Below are 17,721 nucleotides of genomic sequence, written 5' to 3' on the forward strand. Positions count from 1 at the left end.
AAGAGGCAACATGGAAATGCATTCAGTGCCAATCTTTCTTTTCTTGTTCATCTTTATGGCTTCTATATCAAAAAATACAAAGTTTAAAAACAGAGGCCTCATTTTATCCGTGTAAGAGTGTTCTGGTGTGTTTGATGCACTCTTCAAAACGTGTATTTTGTTTCTAGAGGGAAAAAGTGACACAAAAACTAGAGAGAAAATTACTATTTTATTACATGGCTATAATATACAGAAGTTAATCTGTTCTACCGAGTATACAGGGAAGCATGACTAATGCATACAGTATAAGGATTGCTGCAGTTAAGTGGTAGTTTCAAAGTGGACTGTTATATGTACAGTTAGTCTGTACAGATGTGTAATTCATGCATTATTCTAGCAGTATGCACTTTTAGCCACGTCATACATTTGTTTAAAAACGCTTAAAAAAGGCACTTGAGTGGCGACACACAATACCTGGGTACCTCTAGTAAAATGTATTTTCTCAGCATGTCATTGTCTCTTTGATGGAGGTGGTGTCAGGCCAGATTGCATTGGAAAAAATTGTATTTTCTAAAGTTTCAATCTTGTGTTAAATGTGATATGCCGTGCTGTACATTTGGCTCACTAGGCAAGTAATGATTCAATTTCAGTTGATCACTGTCCTCCATCTTGGTAGAAGAGTGCAGTCATGTGGTTGACACAGTTTGACTGTAGCAAAAAAGAATTCTTGGATTATATTTGTGACGCATTTACCGAAGAAAATCTCAGGATTTAGAACAAAGTCTGGTCATATCACATTCACTATTTTTGAATGGAGTTTGGTGTGATGTTCCATACAGAGATTCGTACCAAGTGATAAATCTGAGTATTAATTGCATGATAAACAAAGTTGTCTGAAAATACATTTTGTAACTGACAAAATACAAATGTAAACATGATTTCTTTTGTTTAGATTACCACAATGTGGATCTAATACTGTTAACACTGGAAGGCATGTTATAAATTAGATTTCATGTATATTTCAGTTTGTTTTTAATCAGACAGTTCTGAAGTACTGTCATGATTTAAAAAAAATTTAATTACTAATAATTAATATTGTGGTCATTTTTACAATGTCTTCAACCTACAAATGCTAGGGTACTACTGACAAATAATCAGCAGCAAACAAAATTCATAATTTAATTTTACATGATTGGATTAAGACCATCTCAGATATTCCAATAATTCTCTGTTTGGTAAGTCTCTACAATGCAGTTTTTCTGAATTTAAACAGCTGTAGACATGTTCAGAGTAAAATATACATAACTAACGCCATTTCAGGGGAAAAAAAAGAAGAAACAACCTTCTTGTGTTTGGCAGTTGTATACAATCATTCCCTGTAGTGAAATCTCAACAACACACTTCAGCATGTAGAAAATATCCTAAACAAATCACTATGTAAACAATTCCTAGTATTGGTTACAGTGTTTCAACAGGGACTCTCATACTGTAATTATAATTTCTTCTAAGATGTTCATCCTGCAGCATTACAGTTGAAGCCGTGTGCAGCAAATGTGTGTGAAAACACATGACAAAGTGGAATGTAAAGCTGCAGTGTTTGAGCTATACAACAGAATGCTTGTCTGAGGTTCGACATTAACAAACCCTTATTGAAATATTCTAAAGGAAATTTTATAATGGCACATACATGAACATAAAAACTACACCAGAAGGAAGAATGTATTTGATAAAAATGAATATAAAAAAAAAAAAAAAAGAAATGTTCATTGACGGTGTGCCATTGAAGAGCCACAGTGCAATGCAAATCTACAGAGCAGTTGACCCTTGCAATGAAAACGTTGCTGCATCTATAACCAAAATCCAGCTTTAATGAGCACATCAGCTTGGTGACTTACTATTTATCTGTGCTTTGTGTTTAATTACCTTAGGTCGTGGAACAAAGTTGCCCCCTGTAATGAGCTTTTGCGTCACACCACGCAGACGGAAATCTTAATGTAATTCAGGCAAAACACCACCTGAGGGGGACAAACTGACGACTTTCTGCTTCCTAACCCCATCAAACTTGAAATTGATAGAATTCAGTAAAATGAACGTTCACTGACCCAGACAATGCTGTTGGCAGGTTTTGCTTCATATTGCAGGTGAGCACATGTGCAAGCTGTCATCTGTCTGTCCACTGTTTTGTCTTTCCCCTTCAGTAAGACAATGTGTGCATTGTGGACTATCTGCTGTGCTGGTGAGGTTCCGGGTCCTGACTGAAGGAATCTCATCTGCCACTGTTGGTACTAGCAGCATCTCCTGGTGGACGCAGCTGGCTGCCGGGTAAGTTTGAAGGACTCATTGCTGTCCACTTCAGAATGTTCCAGGGGAGGAATCTGTTTACCTTAACACACATGGCACAGGGTCACTTACAACGTACTCGTCATGTTTAACATTAATATTTCCAATTATTTGGCAGCACATAGTAACGATTACAATCATCCATGAAACGAACAAAACAGTCACAGCCTAGTAAATGGTTGAACAATGTAAAGTGAAACTGCTGTAAACAACTAATGCTGTTGTGTCCTTTGAATTCTTCAGCAGTTTTCAGCACTGTATCTGTTTGCTCTCTACTCTTACTCCCTGCATTAACATATATAATATTTTAATTTCTGCTGTTTTCATTTATCTCTTATTCAGGTTCTGTTGTCAGACAGTTTGTCAAAGTGACTGTTGTGTAGCCCATTGCCTGTATTTTTAGTCCTGCACTCCTCCACAACGATTATTATTCATTTAGTTTTCCTTCTGTCCTCTTTTATTTGCTTATTTCTTATTATGTTATTCTTCACTTAATTACACAATAAATTCAAAATCTTTCTAAAAATGATTCAAACCATTTCCAAGCTGCTGCAACTTAAATACAAATTTTATAACTGCAACATTAGTGGATACAATAAAACTTGTCTGCCCCACATTATGTCTAAAGGTAAAATTAATATAATGCAGTTATTACCAATTGTAGCACTGAGCTTTCCATATGCAGTGCACTTGAGCAGGCGGCTTGGGGGCTTTTCTGCATGGACTTTTGTTGGGGACTTTAATTTACTTGTCAGCCAGAATGCTTGGTTTGTCTTTGAATGTCTAAACATTTGTCCTGTGACTAACTAGTGACCTCTCCGAGGTTTGCCCTGACCTCGCCCAGTGTCAGCTGGGCTTTACAGTAGCACACATGACGGACTAACAACATAAAGGCATGAAACCTACTGATTTTCTGGAAGAGCTCCTCAACATTTACAGCATTCCTGGCACTAGTCTCAATGAAAATAGCTGCAATTGATTCAGCAAACTCCTTAGCTTCCTTCATAGGAACTTCCCTGGAAAACAGAAAGGTACTAAAATTATCGTGGAGCCCACATTTAACAGTTCTGTCAAAAATCCACAATTTCATCAATTGTTTTCATCAAGTCAAGAGTTAAAAAAATGTTAGGCAAGACAAAAATAATACAACATTACTAATGTGTTTAAAAAGGGCTTAAAAAGGGTTAAAGAAAAGGTTCCCTTTTTATTTGGTCACACATTTTCCTTTTTGTATTTTCTGTTTTATTTCTATACAGTTTAATTATTACGTTTGATAAATTCTATCATATAAACCAGAACTATGTTGTAGAGAAAAAAACTGAACTTAATATATATATATATAAACTTTTGAGTATGTACAGAGGAAATTACAGCCAGTTACACCTCAGCTGATCAATGTTGTCATCAGTGTCTTCCAATTGTGCCATTACTGGTGACTTCATGGTGTATTTCAGAAGAATGAGCCTTTATTGTTTTGCTGATGTCTTCAATGTAGCGTTATAGTAATTACAATAGAGGTCCACACCTATGACAGTCATAAGAAAGACAATTAGCCCACCTGATGTCTCCTAAATCATTCTTGTTCCCTGCTATGGCTACAACAATGTCCTCTGGACCATGTTCCTTCAGCTCCTTCACCCACTTCTTCAGTGTCTGGAAAGAGTCCTGGCCAACAAGAATACATCAGGGTCAGTTCTAGGATAAGTACTTCATGAGAGTATGCCCCACATTTTCTTCAAATGATGTCACATATTCATTTCATTAGATGGAGTTTTTTCTGTCAAGTTTCCATTAACTGACCTGGAAAGAATGGCTTTCGCAGTCATGGAAGCAAAGTATCCTAGACTTATGGAAAAGTTATTGGATTTTTCATCAAGCTCCTTGTGTGAGACAAGCTTCTTCCGTGATAAACATTTAATACAACAGGAAGTTGTTCAGCATGTCAGCAACTCCACCGATACAGTTCAGAGTGAAGGGCATTGCCCAAGAGCACTTTTACAAGTGGATCATGATTCATTTTGCTTTCTGGGACTCTGCCAACGGCTCTGAAGCTTTGAACCACTGACCAAGATCAGGTCACCAAGATTAACTGAGATGAGGAGGATTGAAGAGAGTCGTGTTACTCTTACCAGTTTAGTTATGTCATATACAATGACAGCAGCAGCTGATCCTCGGTAGTACATGGGAGCTAATGAGTGAAACTAAAAACAAACAAAGCACATTCAAAAAGGTAAAACATCAATTTGTCACAGCACATTTTACCTCTTTTGCAAAGTCTTACAGCAGTATTCACAAGATACATTATAAAAGTGACCTCAAACATACTCCATGACCTTTCTAACTCTTTACTTCCACAGAAGTAATGATTTTGTGTTAACCCCTGAAATACTGACACAGCTTCCTGTACTGTGAGTATAATGTGCCCATACATTCTTAAGGGATGAGGGGCTGATGGGAAAAAAGTTACTTCCTCACTTCTAACTGTGAAGTGTTGAAAAGAAAAAACCCACTTTTATTCTGTTACATGGAAACTGGACTCAACATGAATTTTCAGTCTTGGACTCATGACCAGTCAAGCTGATATGCCTACACATTGAAGAGGTAATAGTGTCAGTTGATTTAGCCATAAAAACCAGGTTTGAATCTTTTAGCAGTGTCTCCATTGCACAGTTCGCCCACCAGAGAGCGCCACCAGTGGTCAAAAACTGCAAAGTGTCTTTATTTTGCATGTTTCCAGTAAAAACATCATCAGTTGTTTATCAACTGCAGTGACATTCTTTCAAATGTCCCCAACAGATAATAAACACTGCACCCTTGGCAACAGTACTTTCACGGTATCACCTTTGCTCAAGAGCAGGAAATATCTGCACAAGGTTTTTCCATGCTGCAAGCAAAAGTCTGGCAAGCCTCAAGTACCCCCTCCACCCTTTCTTCCTCAAAATGAATCACCACGAAGACATCACAGACTCATGACCTTTGAACCCGATGTGAGTCACCATTTCACACCTAATTATAACTCCATGTCATCAGGATCCCTGACAGTGAAGGGATTGTCACTTCCTGATGCAAAATATAATGGAAAATGAACTAAGGATAAGGATCATATGTGTAAAATGAAAGCTACATAAAGAATGCATGTGGAATTTCTGTTGATGATGCACTCACCCTTTCTTGTCCGGCTGTATCCCAGATCAGAAATTTGTGTAATTCATTTCCACATGGCACAGTCTTGGTCAGGAATGATGCTCTGTGGAGAATATATTACAATATATTTAACTTTAAAAGACACAGGAAATAAGTCAGCTACACCAGCAGGACCTGGCCCTGCAGGCATAGGTTAGCATATAAACAAGGTTCATTTAAGATGGTCATTTAAGTCTGGCAAGATTTGACTGTTGGAGATTGTTACTCAGGGTGAGAATTAGTATCAAACATTGTGTAATTTTGGCACTTCAGAACATGTTGAACAAACACACATTTGTGTGATGTGCACTGAGATGCTCTTACCCTATTGTGGGGCTAATGTTGTGGTCAAAATGATCCTGAACAAATCGGCAAACAATACTAGATTTTCCGACTCCAGTGTCCTAAAAACAGAAGGTTACACATCATTAATAGTGCTCCAATCACACATGTAAACAAAGTCTGTGCTCACTATTGAAATCGACTGATTATGCAACTGTGTGGTCACATGCCTGCGCCATCAGATAGGGTCCTGGAATTCAATGAATCCAGCAGCTACCATTGTGTTGATAGGCAACTTATTTATCACTTTTTTTGTCCAAGACAACATACTATAAACGTATCTATCAATAACAAAACAGGTTATTTCCCTAAAGAAAAACGAGATCTTTAAAGTCCTGTTTAGTTTAGACTGGTTTTGTCATAAGATAACTCCCACAGGACACACATACGACAGAAAAATACACTTCAATACACTTTCGTGTATAAAAAATTGCAAATAATTATATTTCTTTTGGAGTAAAATGCTATAAGATAAACTCGGTGTGCGATGTGATCCGTCTCTCTTTGTTGCATTTAGGTGTTAGTATGAATAAAGATGAGTTTAGTCGTTCAAAGAGCTGGTAACAATCATAAGTATGTTTTTTTTGTTTTGTTTTTTTTTTTTAAATCCTTTTCCCACTCATGCCTGACTGATTGCATTTAGTGAAGGAGCAGCAGATCGCGTCAGGCCCGCTGTAGGTTGGTTAACTTTTACTAGCTCCCAGCTCCCTTTCTTTTGTTTCGTGCTTTTGGTCCTGCAGACCGGGACCGTCCCGGTAAACCGGAGACTGTATTTGCTGACGCAGCAGGAAATTAACGGAGGCTCCGACGATGACGTCATGGCCGATAAACTGTCAGAGTTATAAGAAATAACAAACAAACACACACACAAAAAAAAAAACTGTGACAAACGACTTAAAAATGCAGATTTAATCGCTTTCAGAGAGGACTGAATCGCACCAAACGGGGAGTAAAAAAAAAAAACAAAAAAAAAAAACAACATTTTTCAGTTAACTAGCTTTTATAAGTTATTTATTTATATTTATACGTATTGGAAGTTTTCGGGGAAAACGGGAAAAACAACAACGTGGTGGGAAATGAGTGTTGTAAAGAAAACAGGAGGACAGATCTCCTCTAAGTGTTGTCGGTTGGTTGCTGCAGCCGATTCAGCAAAAAACAAAAAACTACTTTCACCAAAAATGGATGAAGGAAAACATCGGACACTTACCCCTAAAAGGCAAACCTTCAGCTCCCTTATAGCCATGTTGAGTCGGTACAGTTGTCTAAATCATTACATGGCAGTGATTCGGTCGGTGTCTTTGTCTCGTCATGCTTTTAAAGTCATTTTTTTCCTCTTCTCGGGGAAAACACAGACCCAGCCCCTCCGACGGACACACTGACCATCTTCTCCACAGCCGCTGTCAGCCGCTTTAATGGCGAACAACACTTCCGGGGGTCGCCTTTCAAAATAAAGCGCTGCTCCACTTAAAAAAGACAAAAGATTAAATATATATATATATATATATATATATAAGAAAAATATCGAAATATTTCCTCCATTACTGATTATTGAAATGCCATCTATCGGTGACATTTGTTATTATTGTTATCAATCAGCTGTAATAATCTTGCAGAGTGAGTTTGAACTCATCCAGATGTAAAAGTATTCAAATACTTTACCTCAGTATTTACCTAAAAACACTCCAACTCCGGAACAAACAAATGACGTGGGCTGCTCATCATTTCATCAACTCAAAACATTTTGTGGTTAAATTTTATATTGCAATCTTCTGTAGATGTAATTATCGATTTAACTGCAGCTGAGCAGAAGTTATATGTAGTTATAATAGTCAGGTATCTGAAAATGGTTTTCTTTCTATCAATCATTGCAGGTACAAAGGTGAAAAGTTCATGTTGTCTATATGAACGTGAATAATGTCATTGTTTAAATTAAAAGCATGCTTTAAGTTTGAAAGCTTATGAATTTATGTCCGTCCTTGTTCTGGCTGTTTTTGTCCGACTTGATCCGGCAGAGTGCCAAATCGGAAACCAGTTAAAGCAATGACAAAAAAGTCGGGTGGTTCCATTATTTCTGAATAAAACACTGCAGACCTGAGTCTGAGCAAAAAAATCTGCAAATACACAATTTCATTTAACCTAAATGGACCTAAATGGTTTTATTCCCAGCTTCATTAAACCTCCAGACGGAAAAGTATTCAAAGAATGTGTAATGGAAAATGAGAAGCACTAAATTAGGACTGCACTTCCAGCCAGCCATAGCCGAATATAAAATAAATAAATAAATGGCAAATGTCAAAGAAAAGAGATAGTCAGAAAATATTGGGATTGACACTTTATTCTTCACAGCATTATTCTGTCCGCAACAAGCTACAAAAGCTTAGAACAATATGAAAAATAACCTTATGAGAAGTTTCTGAGCCCAACCTAGCATCTATCTGTTTCAGTCACAGGATTAATAAACAGAGAATCATGGGTACAGATGAGATTGCTTCTATTCACCCATAACCAAAGCAGACGCAGTCACGCTAGCATAGTTCGTACAGATCATTAATAGAAAAAAAACAAAAACAAAACATGAGCTGAAAATACAGTATGGTTGCAATTGTACAATAATATACAGACACAGTAACTAAGTCAGGCCATGCTACTGACTGTACTTAGCAACAGTCATGGATCAGTAATGAATTGAAATGATTGAATAATGTTGCGTTCACTTACTTCTGGCTGATCCCATTAAAAATGAATCCACACATTGCGTTAAAAAAGAAAGAAAAATGAAAAATCAAATATACAATAAATCTAAATAAACCGTCCTTGTGTCTACGCACTCCCTCCAGACACAAAAGCAATCACCAGAGATTTGTTATGCCACAAGAGAAATATCCTTCCCCATGTTTCCTTGTTTGTGCAAGAGAGGCAGAGACAGAGAAGATGATTGCACAACAGAGGAAACTGCCTCCAGTTGTTTTGCAGTGACGAATATATTTTTTTTCTGAACATTTGTTTGCCATTCATGTTTTCATCCATAGGTCAGCAGTGACGTACAACACCACCGCTGTTCAAAGAAAAGAAAAAATCTAAAATATATATGTTTACACATGTTCATATATTACTGAATAGCTATGATTTAAAATCAATGTATTTCTTGAATAGTAGCAATAGCATTTGTATTCTTCAAGATATGACTTAAATATATAATATATAGCTAGACCAATCATAAATTCTTCATTTTCAAAGAGATTTTAGTTTAAGTGGGGTAACTTGTCGAGTCTGTAATCCTAAAGTATGGCACAGTAGTCTCTGTCCTAATTTTGCATTGGGCTGAGGGACAAAATGAATTGCAGGGAATGAGAGTACGTGTAGAAATCATTTCTTCAGGTCTTAGCAGTAAAAAATTATTTTTTAGAACCTAATTCTTTCTTCAATACCCTTTCCTTCATACAGACTTGGCACTGTGGACTTGAAGATAGGGGTTCCCCTTCATTGCTCAGCCAGTTGTCTCCTCCAGCTTTCTGGTTCTTTTGTGTTGGTGTTTTTATGAGGAAAATGAAAACAATGTAGTTGATTTGTGCTGACAGAGTCAGAAAGCCAAAGAGGTAAGAGATTTTTTTTTTTTTTATGGCTGCCACATGGAGGACACAATCACTAATAAATTCACAGATCCAGCAGGTTGAAACCTCCAGTGGATAACAAGTGACACTGCATAACAAGTGGCCAGCAGCAAAGACGTCCATCGGCCAAACACAACCTTGACCTCTTACATGTTGGTATCTCTCCTGTCTTTGCTTGGCGACGGCTTTGAGGGATCTTTAGCTACCTTTCCGTTGGTCGAGGCAGCTGCATCCGTGACAGTGGCCGCAGTGGTGACGGAGCGTTTGGTCTGCTCGTCACTGCGAGCCTCGGGGCTCGGCTGTGCGGGCGTGACCTGCTCAGCTGGCGGCTGGACAGTCATTTCCTGCTGCAGTTTGTGGCTCTGTAGGAGGCGAAGCTGGACGCGAAGCTCCAATATAGCTTCCTGCTCCTCATGGATGGCTTGGTTCAGGTGGGTGTTTTTGTTCTACAGGTCAGCGAAATACAGACAGTGCTTAAGAAACTTAAGTAATACTGAAAAAAGAATATACAGAGCCCAAAAAAGGGAGTGTCCTCAAAAGTCTGCAGTTAAAAGTTTGCAATAGTTTTTTTTTTAAAGGAACATTGGAACAGCTCAATATCTTAGTTATGTTTTAAAGGACCAATCTATAAGTTTTGCTAATGGTCCATGGTCAACATTAGCGTTGACAACTGTTAAGTTCAGCATCAAGCTTCATTGCTTTAATTAGATTTACAGGAATGAGTGAACTATTTTATCCTATATTTGTACCTTCAAATATACTTAATGGCCAGTAATTGTGAGTGTGTTTCTCACCTCCAGTTCCTCATTTTGCTTTTGCAGATCCTCTAAAATCATCTGCAGCTCTTCCTCATCTTCACTCTCGCTTTCACTGTCTGATGAATATTCTTCTGTCTCACTACGACCCTGCTGCCGACTGTAGAAAATATTGCTGGATTAAAGACTTGGAATGTAAAGGCATGACATGATTTTTGTGCAATGTATTACCACATATTTAATGCTCAAAATGTTCTCACTCCTCTCTTACCTCTGTATGTCAGCGATCTCTGCTCGCAGTCTCTCAATTTCTTCTTTCTCAGTGGCTATTTGTCTTCGCAGCACCTGTTCAAGAGAGATCAGCTCCTCCTGCTCTGTCAGGATCTCGTTTTCCTGATTATGGGACACAAATCACTAAATTACTTCACCTCAGACTGGCATGGGATGTTGTTGTTTTTAACTTTAAGAGCATTTTAGGTATTTATTTCAGTTTTCCTTAGATTTTCTGAGCATATGTAATATTGTAATATGGTGTTTATTTGAATTACTAACCTGTGCTAGCAGGAGGTTGATAACTTCTTCCTCATTCTCAGTCATTTCCTCCTTTGAAACATCTTCCTTTGACAGACTTGCTATCTCTTGGGCTATCTTACTCTCACACTCCTAAAGGCCAACAGAGGAAATGTACAAAAAAAGGAAACACATCAGGGTCATGCAGTTGTTTTTTCCCCCTAATATAAATAATCAAACAATAAAACTCAGTTAATCTTTGTACAGACTTGAGCAGTTAGATAACTCAGCATTATGTCAAGTTCACTAAAACAAAGTTGCAGTCTGTTGCTGACAGAAACACAGGGCCCGTTTAGAAATGCAGGCAATAACCTATATCATAAGGGATCTGATCATAAGAGGGCAGCTCTAGGAGCACCTCGTTTTAAAATGCATCTCAAGCGATCACGTGATCAAATCTCACCTGCCTGATTTTTATGCATTGTTAATCTTAGCCAGTGAGACACAGATCTGATGTCAACATTCTTCTGTATGTCAGATCCAGACACACAGACACTGAGACAGAAAGGGTTTGTGTGAATGAACACACAGCTTGATAATGAAATAAGGTTTCACTTGTGTGACATACTAAACATGTTTTGGATTCATTATTATTTATATTCACACTGCTAAAACAATGTGGCCACATATCTTGGACACATTCCTGTCGATATTTTGAGCTGTCACATGTGATCAGATCGCCCAAGATAGATGTTGATGCCAGTTGTGAACAGAGCATAGAGATGCACACAGGTACTATTCAAATATTCAAACACCTACTTGACGTTTGGCCTCCCTCAGTTTGCGTTTAAGGGCGGTCAGGATTCGCTGAACCTCCCAGAGTCGTTCTTCTTTGGATAGGTCCTTCACTCCCGCCTGCAGGTCCCTGTGCAGGCAGTTCAACAGGAACTCCTAAAACACACACATAATTATGTTACAGACTGCAGTTTAGTTGACACTATACAAAACAACTTGAATTCACGCCAAAGTCAAATGCATTTGAATTCCTTAATCAGAATTTACGTGTGTTTTTTTTTCCCCCCAACAAAAAGGGTAAAGCTCAGTTCTGAAAGTTTGCCTGGGGTGAGATAAATGTTTATTTATGTCTGTTTAAACTGCAGTGTGCTGGCATATAAACTAAACAATATGAACTTCAGGAACACATGGTCACAAAATATCAAGTTATGCCACACTATCAAACTCAGGCAAAGATAAAGAGTTGTACTGCTGACAAGACAATTTACTGTAAACAGTAAGAGCTTGCTTTGCTAAATTCCTGTTGCATTACTATGATTCTACCATGTAAAACCATAATCCCAGTTTAAAGTGATAACGCTTCACTATCTGCTTACTCAAGAGACATCAATGTATTGATGACTCAAATCTTTCACATTTCTCTGAAGATGTCCAGTAAATGTATGTTGTTTTTACCAAAGGCTTCATAAAGAGATTTTTTTCCTTCAAAATGCCAAATTACACCTTTCTGTCTGCATCAGGACCGAGCCCACCTGTCGCCGGATCTCCTCTTTGATGCTCTCCGGGGTCTCAGGCAGCGCCGGCATTGTTGCCATGTTGGACCAGCGGAGCGGTCGCACAACAGGCTTCAGCGGCACTTCACCAAACAGCTCCCTCACATGTGTGAAGAACATGTAAAGAACCCGGTTCCCAATCTAAACACAAGGCAAACAAATCGGTGAGCGCACAACGGCGAGAAAGCAAGTCATAAACTACACCAAGCCTGGCAGTTCACAGGAGGAAGTCTTTGTGTTAAGTGTGCCAGATAGTCATGTGAATTGTCTCTGCACCAATTTCTCAACATAATAAATTCTTCCCTCTTTATTTATCCTGATTCAACAAACTCTGCTCTCCACTCACTAATTGAAAGAATTGTTTATTTTGCAGTATTGTGGCTCCTGCTGCTGTTGGTTCACAGTAAGTGGAGCAGCCACTGAGACTGTACCCTGTGGGAATAAATTAGCTTCACTAAAATGGGCCAGGGTTTCTGAGATGAGCTGACAGTTTGATCCAATAAAAGCTCAGTTGGTTTGCTGCTGAGGGGAGGTTTCTTATCTTTTAGGTACAGTGGAGCCTGAGCCAAATTCCCATTTCTGTATTTGATGTTTATTTTGCCTGTGTAGTTACTGTTTTCTGCGCAGCATTTCATCATCTTTTTTTTCCATTTCCTGCTTTTTTAATTTTTATCTTATTCAATTAATCTTCAATTTCCATTTACTGCACTTTATCCACCCTCACTCTCTGACCTGTATGGTTGGGTTGAGGACGATGGATATATTCTGAATGTTCATCTTGGTGTCGGCTTCCCTGGCGATGACGTGGTCCATGTGTGTGATGAGCCAGGAGAGAAGAAGTCGGCTGTCTGGCGGCACCTCGGACAACAGCCTCTGGAACTCAGTCACCTTCTCGGCCTCTACCTGCCGGCCACAGGCGTCCTCGAAGCGCTGGGCCAGATCTCGGCCCAGCACGTTCTCTGGCAGCTCGCGGAGGTACTGCTTCAGTAGACTGGCCACCGTGTGGGGGTCGTACTCTTCAAGACAGGGGCATTCCTCACGGTCGTATGCTGCTTTAAGTTCATCAACCTTGGACTTCATGCCTTGATTGGACACACACACAGATCATTAAATGATTTGACCTTGTTTCTCACTTTCTGCATATTCCCTAGCTTTTTTCGGCATTAAAAAAAATTTATAAGTTAAAAAGATATCACCAACATGCCAAAGTGTCTTTACCTGAGACTCGGTAGATGCCCTCACACTTCATCCCATAATTTTCAATGTAGTCGACACACTCTCTGAAGATGGCAGGCAGCTGAATGCCGTCATACAGAGCTGTCCTCTTGACAGCCTCAGCCAGAGGAGCTCCAAAGATTGGCCTGAAGGTGGGGACCTCCACTGGGACAGGTTCTGCCTCTGTGGTTGGTTTCTTCTTCTTCTTCTTCTCTTTCCACTGTTTCACTACATCTGCGGCTGTTAAGTCTTTCGATTTCTTATCCTTGGCCTTGTCCTCCTTGGGGCCCTTCTCCTTCACCTTGAAGTCCTTTTCCTTTTTCTTGGAGAAGCTGGGCTTCTTGAACACATGGATTCCTTTGGAGCGCTTCATCTTGGATGGGCTCTCAGCTTCATCTGCTGAACTGTCCTCCTGGAAGGCAGCATAGCCTTCCGCTGTGAAGTAAAGAAAGAAGAGACAGAAATAGAGTTAGATCTGAGAGAAACACCCCTGTTTTCCTATCCCGCTCTTACAAAAGAACTATGATGGCAATGAAAAAGTAAGAGGAAGAGAGATGTGTGAGAGAGAAGATAAGAAAGGAGGGGGAGAATGGGGACTTTGAAAAGAGGTCAACCACCGATTTAGCATAGCTCCCACTGCACCTTACGCCTCTCCTCTCCAGAATCAGCTTGATTCGAACATTTTTCCTCAGAGCAAACAGCTAAAGGATAGTGTCAAATTGCCTCTTCACTTTTTGTTACTCTATTCTGGGTTTCCTGAGAGTAGGCACTGTATATCACACTGCTGTCTGAGACACACCTATACACAGCTCTGGGTGTGCCCTGAAAATGTTCATCGCTTCCTCTGTCCCACTCTGGGCTGGGAACTAAATACAATCACGGAAAAATCCTGATACAAAGTTGACGAAGGCTCTGATAGCAACATTACAACAGTATTTAGTTCCCTGGAACACAATGTTGCTCTTAATATCACTGCCTTTCTTACATAAAGGCCAAATATGCAAGTTTACCAGAAAAAAACTCAATATTTCAAGCAAGTTTTGAACAGTTGTGGAAGATGAGTCACCTTCACTTCACTTTTTTTTTTTTTTTTTTTTTTGGGGGGGGGGGGGGTGGTTTTTATCCAGAGCCTTCCAGTCCAGTTCACTTTTTTTTATCATTTCACAATCAAAATTAAACAAATCTGTCAAGGTGAAATGACAAGATAATCACTTACTCCTTTTCTCCTTCTTCTTGAACTTGTTCTTCTTCTTGCTGTGCTCTTTGTCATCATCTGAGACATAGGCATCGGGTGCTTCGTGATGATGTCCATCATGAGGTGGTGACGGTTCGCCGGTGCGGTACAGCCCAGGGAACTTGGTGGGGCTGATCTCCTCTGAGCTGGGGGTGCGGGCTACACTCCCTGGGTGTTCAGCTCTGCGCTGCTCAGCAGGGCTGCTGCTGGGCGGCAGGAAGCACTCAGTCATGGCTTCTCTGGCCTTATCACTCCTCTGGCTGTGGACACATCACCTCTCCATCACACCTACCGTGATCAGAAACATGATAACAAACCAGAGCTCTTTGGGCATCTCAAAGTAATGTGAACCAGGTTTCACATTATTTCTGCCCCACCATTTTCCTTTATAATCATTCTTTAAATTACTACTACACAGCAATCTACTAACATATTTTGTACTATGGCAATAATTTTACCTAGATCATTCCTGATACGAATTATTTAAATCCTGGGTCCATGTTTTAAAGTTGAACTTTGCTTTGAACAACGTTGAAATGATCTAATTTATAATTCCTCCTAATGACTGCATAAAATGATCAACTGCAGCAGTAAAGTCCCCCCACCAGATGGGGCTCTGTCATATGAACAATCTCATCTTCTATGTCCTACTTCTGACATCCAGTCAGCAAAAGCAAAGCTGCAGCTCATGTTGCCAACTATGGTAACTATGATGGAAAATGCCCTGCTTATTTTGGCTAAGTAAATATTTGGTCTCTCTGTGAGCTTGACATTCCAAGAATCATTTCATAAATCAGGAGCATGAAATATTTAATGTAAATTCAAATTTTGAGGTCTTTTCTCTCTTTCATTTCTCCTTTTCTCTTTCTCTTGATTTCCTTGAGATGTGCCTTGATGTCCACATAGAGTTTATGGTTAACCAAACTGTACATAATAAAGCTGCAGAAAAATAAAATATCGAAATATGAAGAATGTGCAAATAAAAAGCAAAAATGTATTTGAAAAAATATTTAAATACATTGATGGTTAAATCTGATCTAATAAACTATTCCATAAAAAAAGACATGTATCCCAGCACAAATTTAATATCTTCTCCCTATACCATGTTATTAATTAGCTTTTAATTTGAATTTTCATTGAATCCTCCCAAGTCAATAAGAAATGTTTTGTGCCCTGGAGAGGGTCCAAGGATCCATCACACCTGCAAAGGAAATATATGCTGGTTGATCATGGTTAATAATGGGGATCTATTAGTGTGAAGTCTAAATATTGTCTTTTTGAATTCATCTGTATTTTGGAGTCTGTGATACTTTGTTGATGCAGTTTATTTCATTCTGTTATATTTAAATTAAAAAAAAAGGAACTCCCCAGCTTTTAATTTGTTACCGTTTTAGGAAGTGAATTATCATTTGCACTCATTGGGCCTGATGAAGTTAAAAGGTATCATCCTATCACTTACCCTTTCTGTTTAGTGTAATTATTTCCCAAACTGACAGCGAGCTGGAGAATCTCCCTTCACATACTGATAACAGAAACAACACACAAGTCGAAGTGGTCCAAAACACACACACACACACAAACTAAGAAAGAAGAAAGAAAAGGAAAATCCTGAGTGCTAAAAAGACAGAAGTGATGACAGCAACACATTCACTGAGGCTGCAGTTACTGAACTGTGAATATGAAACGACCACTAAAGTCTCTTTCTGGTCTCATATCTTAATCTTCCTTCGCTCTGAGCAGATTATCTTCAGGCTTTTCTTGCTCTGTCCAGTTCTCAGAGGAATATTAACCAAGTTCAACCAGCCACATTCAATCGAGCTGCCTTTTAACTACCCGGGTTAGTTTTCACACCTCTGAATTAAAGCAAATTATCAGTAAAATCTGCCAATAAGCAGCAGCTGCCCTGTGAATGGAGGGGCCCATATGCTAACGTTACTTCGCCTTAGCTTAGCAGCTAGCTGACTAGCCAGCGCATCTGTTCCGATTGAAGCCGCTGTGTCATCCAAACGGGACCGACATGATATACACAGCAAGTCACTGGTGCTAAACTCTGTTCTCTGTCTATTTCCAACAACTGTACTGTCGCTGAACAGGCAAAACACAAGAGAGAAACTTTACCCTGCACTGTCCCGTTCGGCCAATTCCGACTGGAACTTCCGGCTGCTTGGATACAAATAAACCCAACTGCGCTTGCGCACCAGCACAAGTGCCCACTGGGTAATGTAGTCGGCCAGTGTATTCCAGCTTTCGCTCGGTAGCCCTAACCCTAACCCTCCACAGACCTCCAAGGAGTTTGAGACTGTGTTTATTGTTTCGATATAATATGTGATTTGTGACTGACTCCTGCTGGATAGGAAGCCAAAAAAAAAAACAAACAAACCAGAAATTCAAACTCCAGTTTTCTGCCTCTTTCCTGATCCTCCAAAGTGGAGCTGTGTGGATATCAACCAGCTGTTGTAGCACAATATCTCATGTGCCGCAAATATCGACATGCATTTCAGTATAGTTCCCCACTGCTGAGCCTGTTTTGTGTTTGTAAACCTTTCATCGTTTAATCTGTACAAAAACGAGCTGTGTGTCTGTCATGTTGGGAAGTAAACCAGACCCCCTAGGGACTAGACCAGAGACCAGGGACAGCTTTGGTAGCCACATGAATGATGAACGAAACACCCGAAGAGACCTGAGCCTGTGGCGCGCATGCGTGGACGATGGAAGAAAAAAAAGAAAAAGAAAGAACGAATCACTCACTGTGATGACTCGTTCATCCAGTCATACAAAAGATCCGTTCGAAATGAGCGACTCGTTCACGAACGACGCATCACTTGTCGCCGCAAAAGTACAATCTGTGTTAAATTGTGGGCCAAGGACGGCCTGGAATTAATGAGGGATGTTTAGGTTGTGGTAACCACAACGAGTTGCCTGTTATACAAGTCTGTGGACACGAGAGGCTGTCAAACCATGTTTTGAAAAGCGACTATAATCTA

At 39.5% G+C, this 17,721-nt stretch overlaps 2 protein-coding genes across 5 annotated transcripts; both read right to left on the reverse strand.

The window, feature by feature from the left end:
- Window positions 1-189: 189 nt before the first annotated feature.
- Window positions 190-7,260, reverse strand: rab31 (RAB31, member RAS oncogene family). Its single transcript, XM_029524649.1, has 7 exons — window positions 7,052-7,260; window positions 5,827-5,906; window positions 5,485-5,566; window positions 4,449-4,520; window positions 3,878-3,984; window positions 3,226-3,335; window positions 190-2,362 (listed from the first exon to the last, which is right to left on the reverse strand). The coding sequence occupies exons 1-7, from the start codon at window positions 7,085-7,087 to the stop codon at window positions 2,265-2,267; spliced, it is 585 nt and encodes a 194-aa protein (XP_029380509.1). The 5' UTR covers window positions 7,088-7,260; the 3' UTR covers window positions 190-2,264.
- Window positions 7,261-8,161: 901 nt separating this feature from the next.
- On the reverse strand, window positions 8,162-16,912 carry ralbp1 (ralA binding protein 1). Of its 4 annotated transcripts, none has more exons than XM_029525706.1 (10): window positions 16,856-16,912; window positions 14,720-15,025; window positions 13,507-13,938; window positions 13,021-13,370; window positions 12,268-12,429; window positions 11,540-11,671; window positions 10,763-10,873; window positions 10,482-10,603; window positions 10,250-10,370; window positions 9,602-9,901 (listed from the first exon to the last, which is right to left on the reverse strand). In XM_029525706.1, the coding sequence occupies exons 2-10, from the start codon at window positions 14,967-14,969 to the stop codon at window positions 9,602-9,604; spliced, it is 1,980 nt and encodes a 659-aa protein (XP_029381566.1). In that variant the 5' UTR covers window positions 14,970-15,025; window positions 16,856-16,912. The 4 variants fall into 4 exon arrangements, with proteins under 4 accessions (XP_029381568.1, XP_029381569.1, XP_029381566.1 ...); XM_029525707.1 differs by lacking the exon at window positions 16,856-16,912 and adding an exon at window positions 16,197-16,839; XM_029525708.1 differs by lacking the exon at window positions 16,856-16,912 and having other exon boundaries at window positions 8,162-9,901; window positions 14,720-14,969.
- Between the last annotated feature and the right edge of the window lie 809 nt (window positions 16,913-17,721).

The sequence above is a fragment of the Echeneis naucrates genome, chromosome 17 (assembly GCF_900963305.1).
Source record: "Echeneis naucrates chromosome 17, fEcheNa1.1, whole genome shotgun sequence".
NCBI classification, from domain to species: domain Eukaryota; kingdom Metazoa; phylum Chordata; class Actinopteri; order Carangiformes; family Echeneidae; genus Echeneis; species Echeneis naucrates.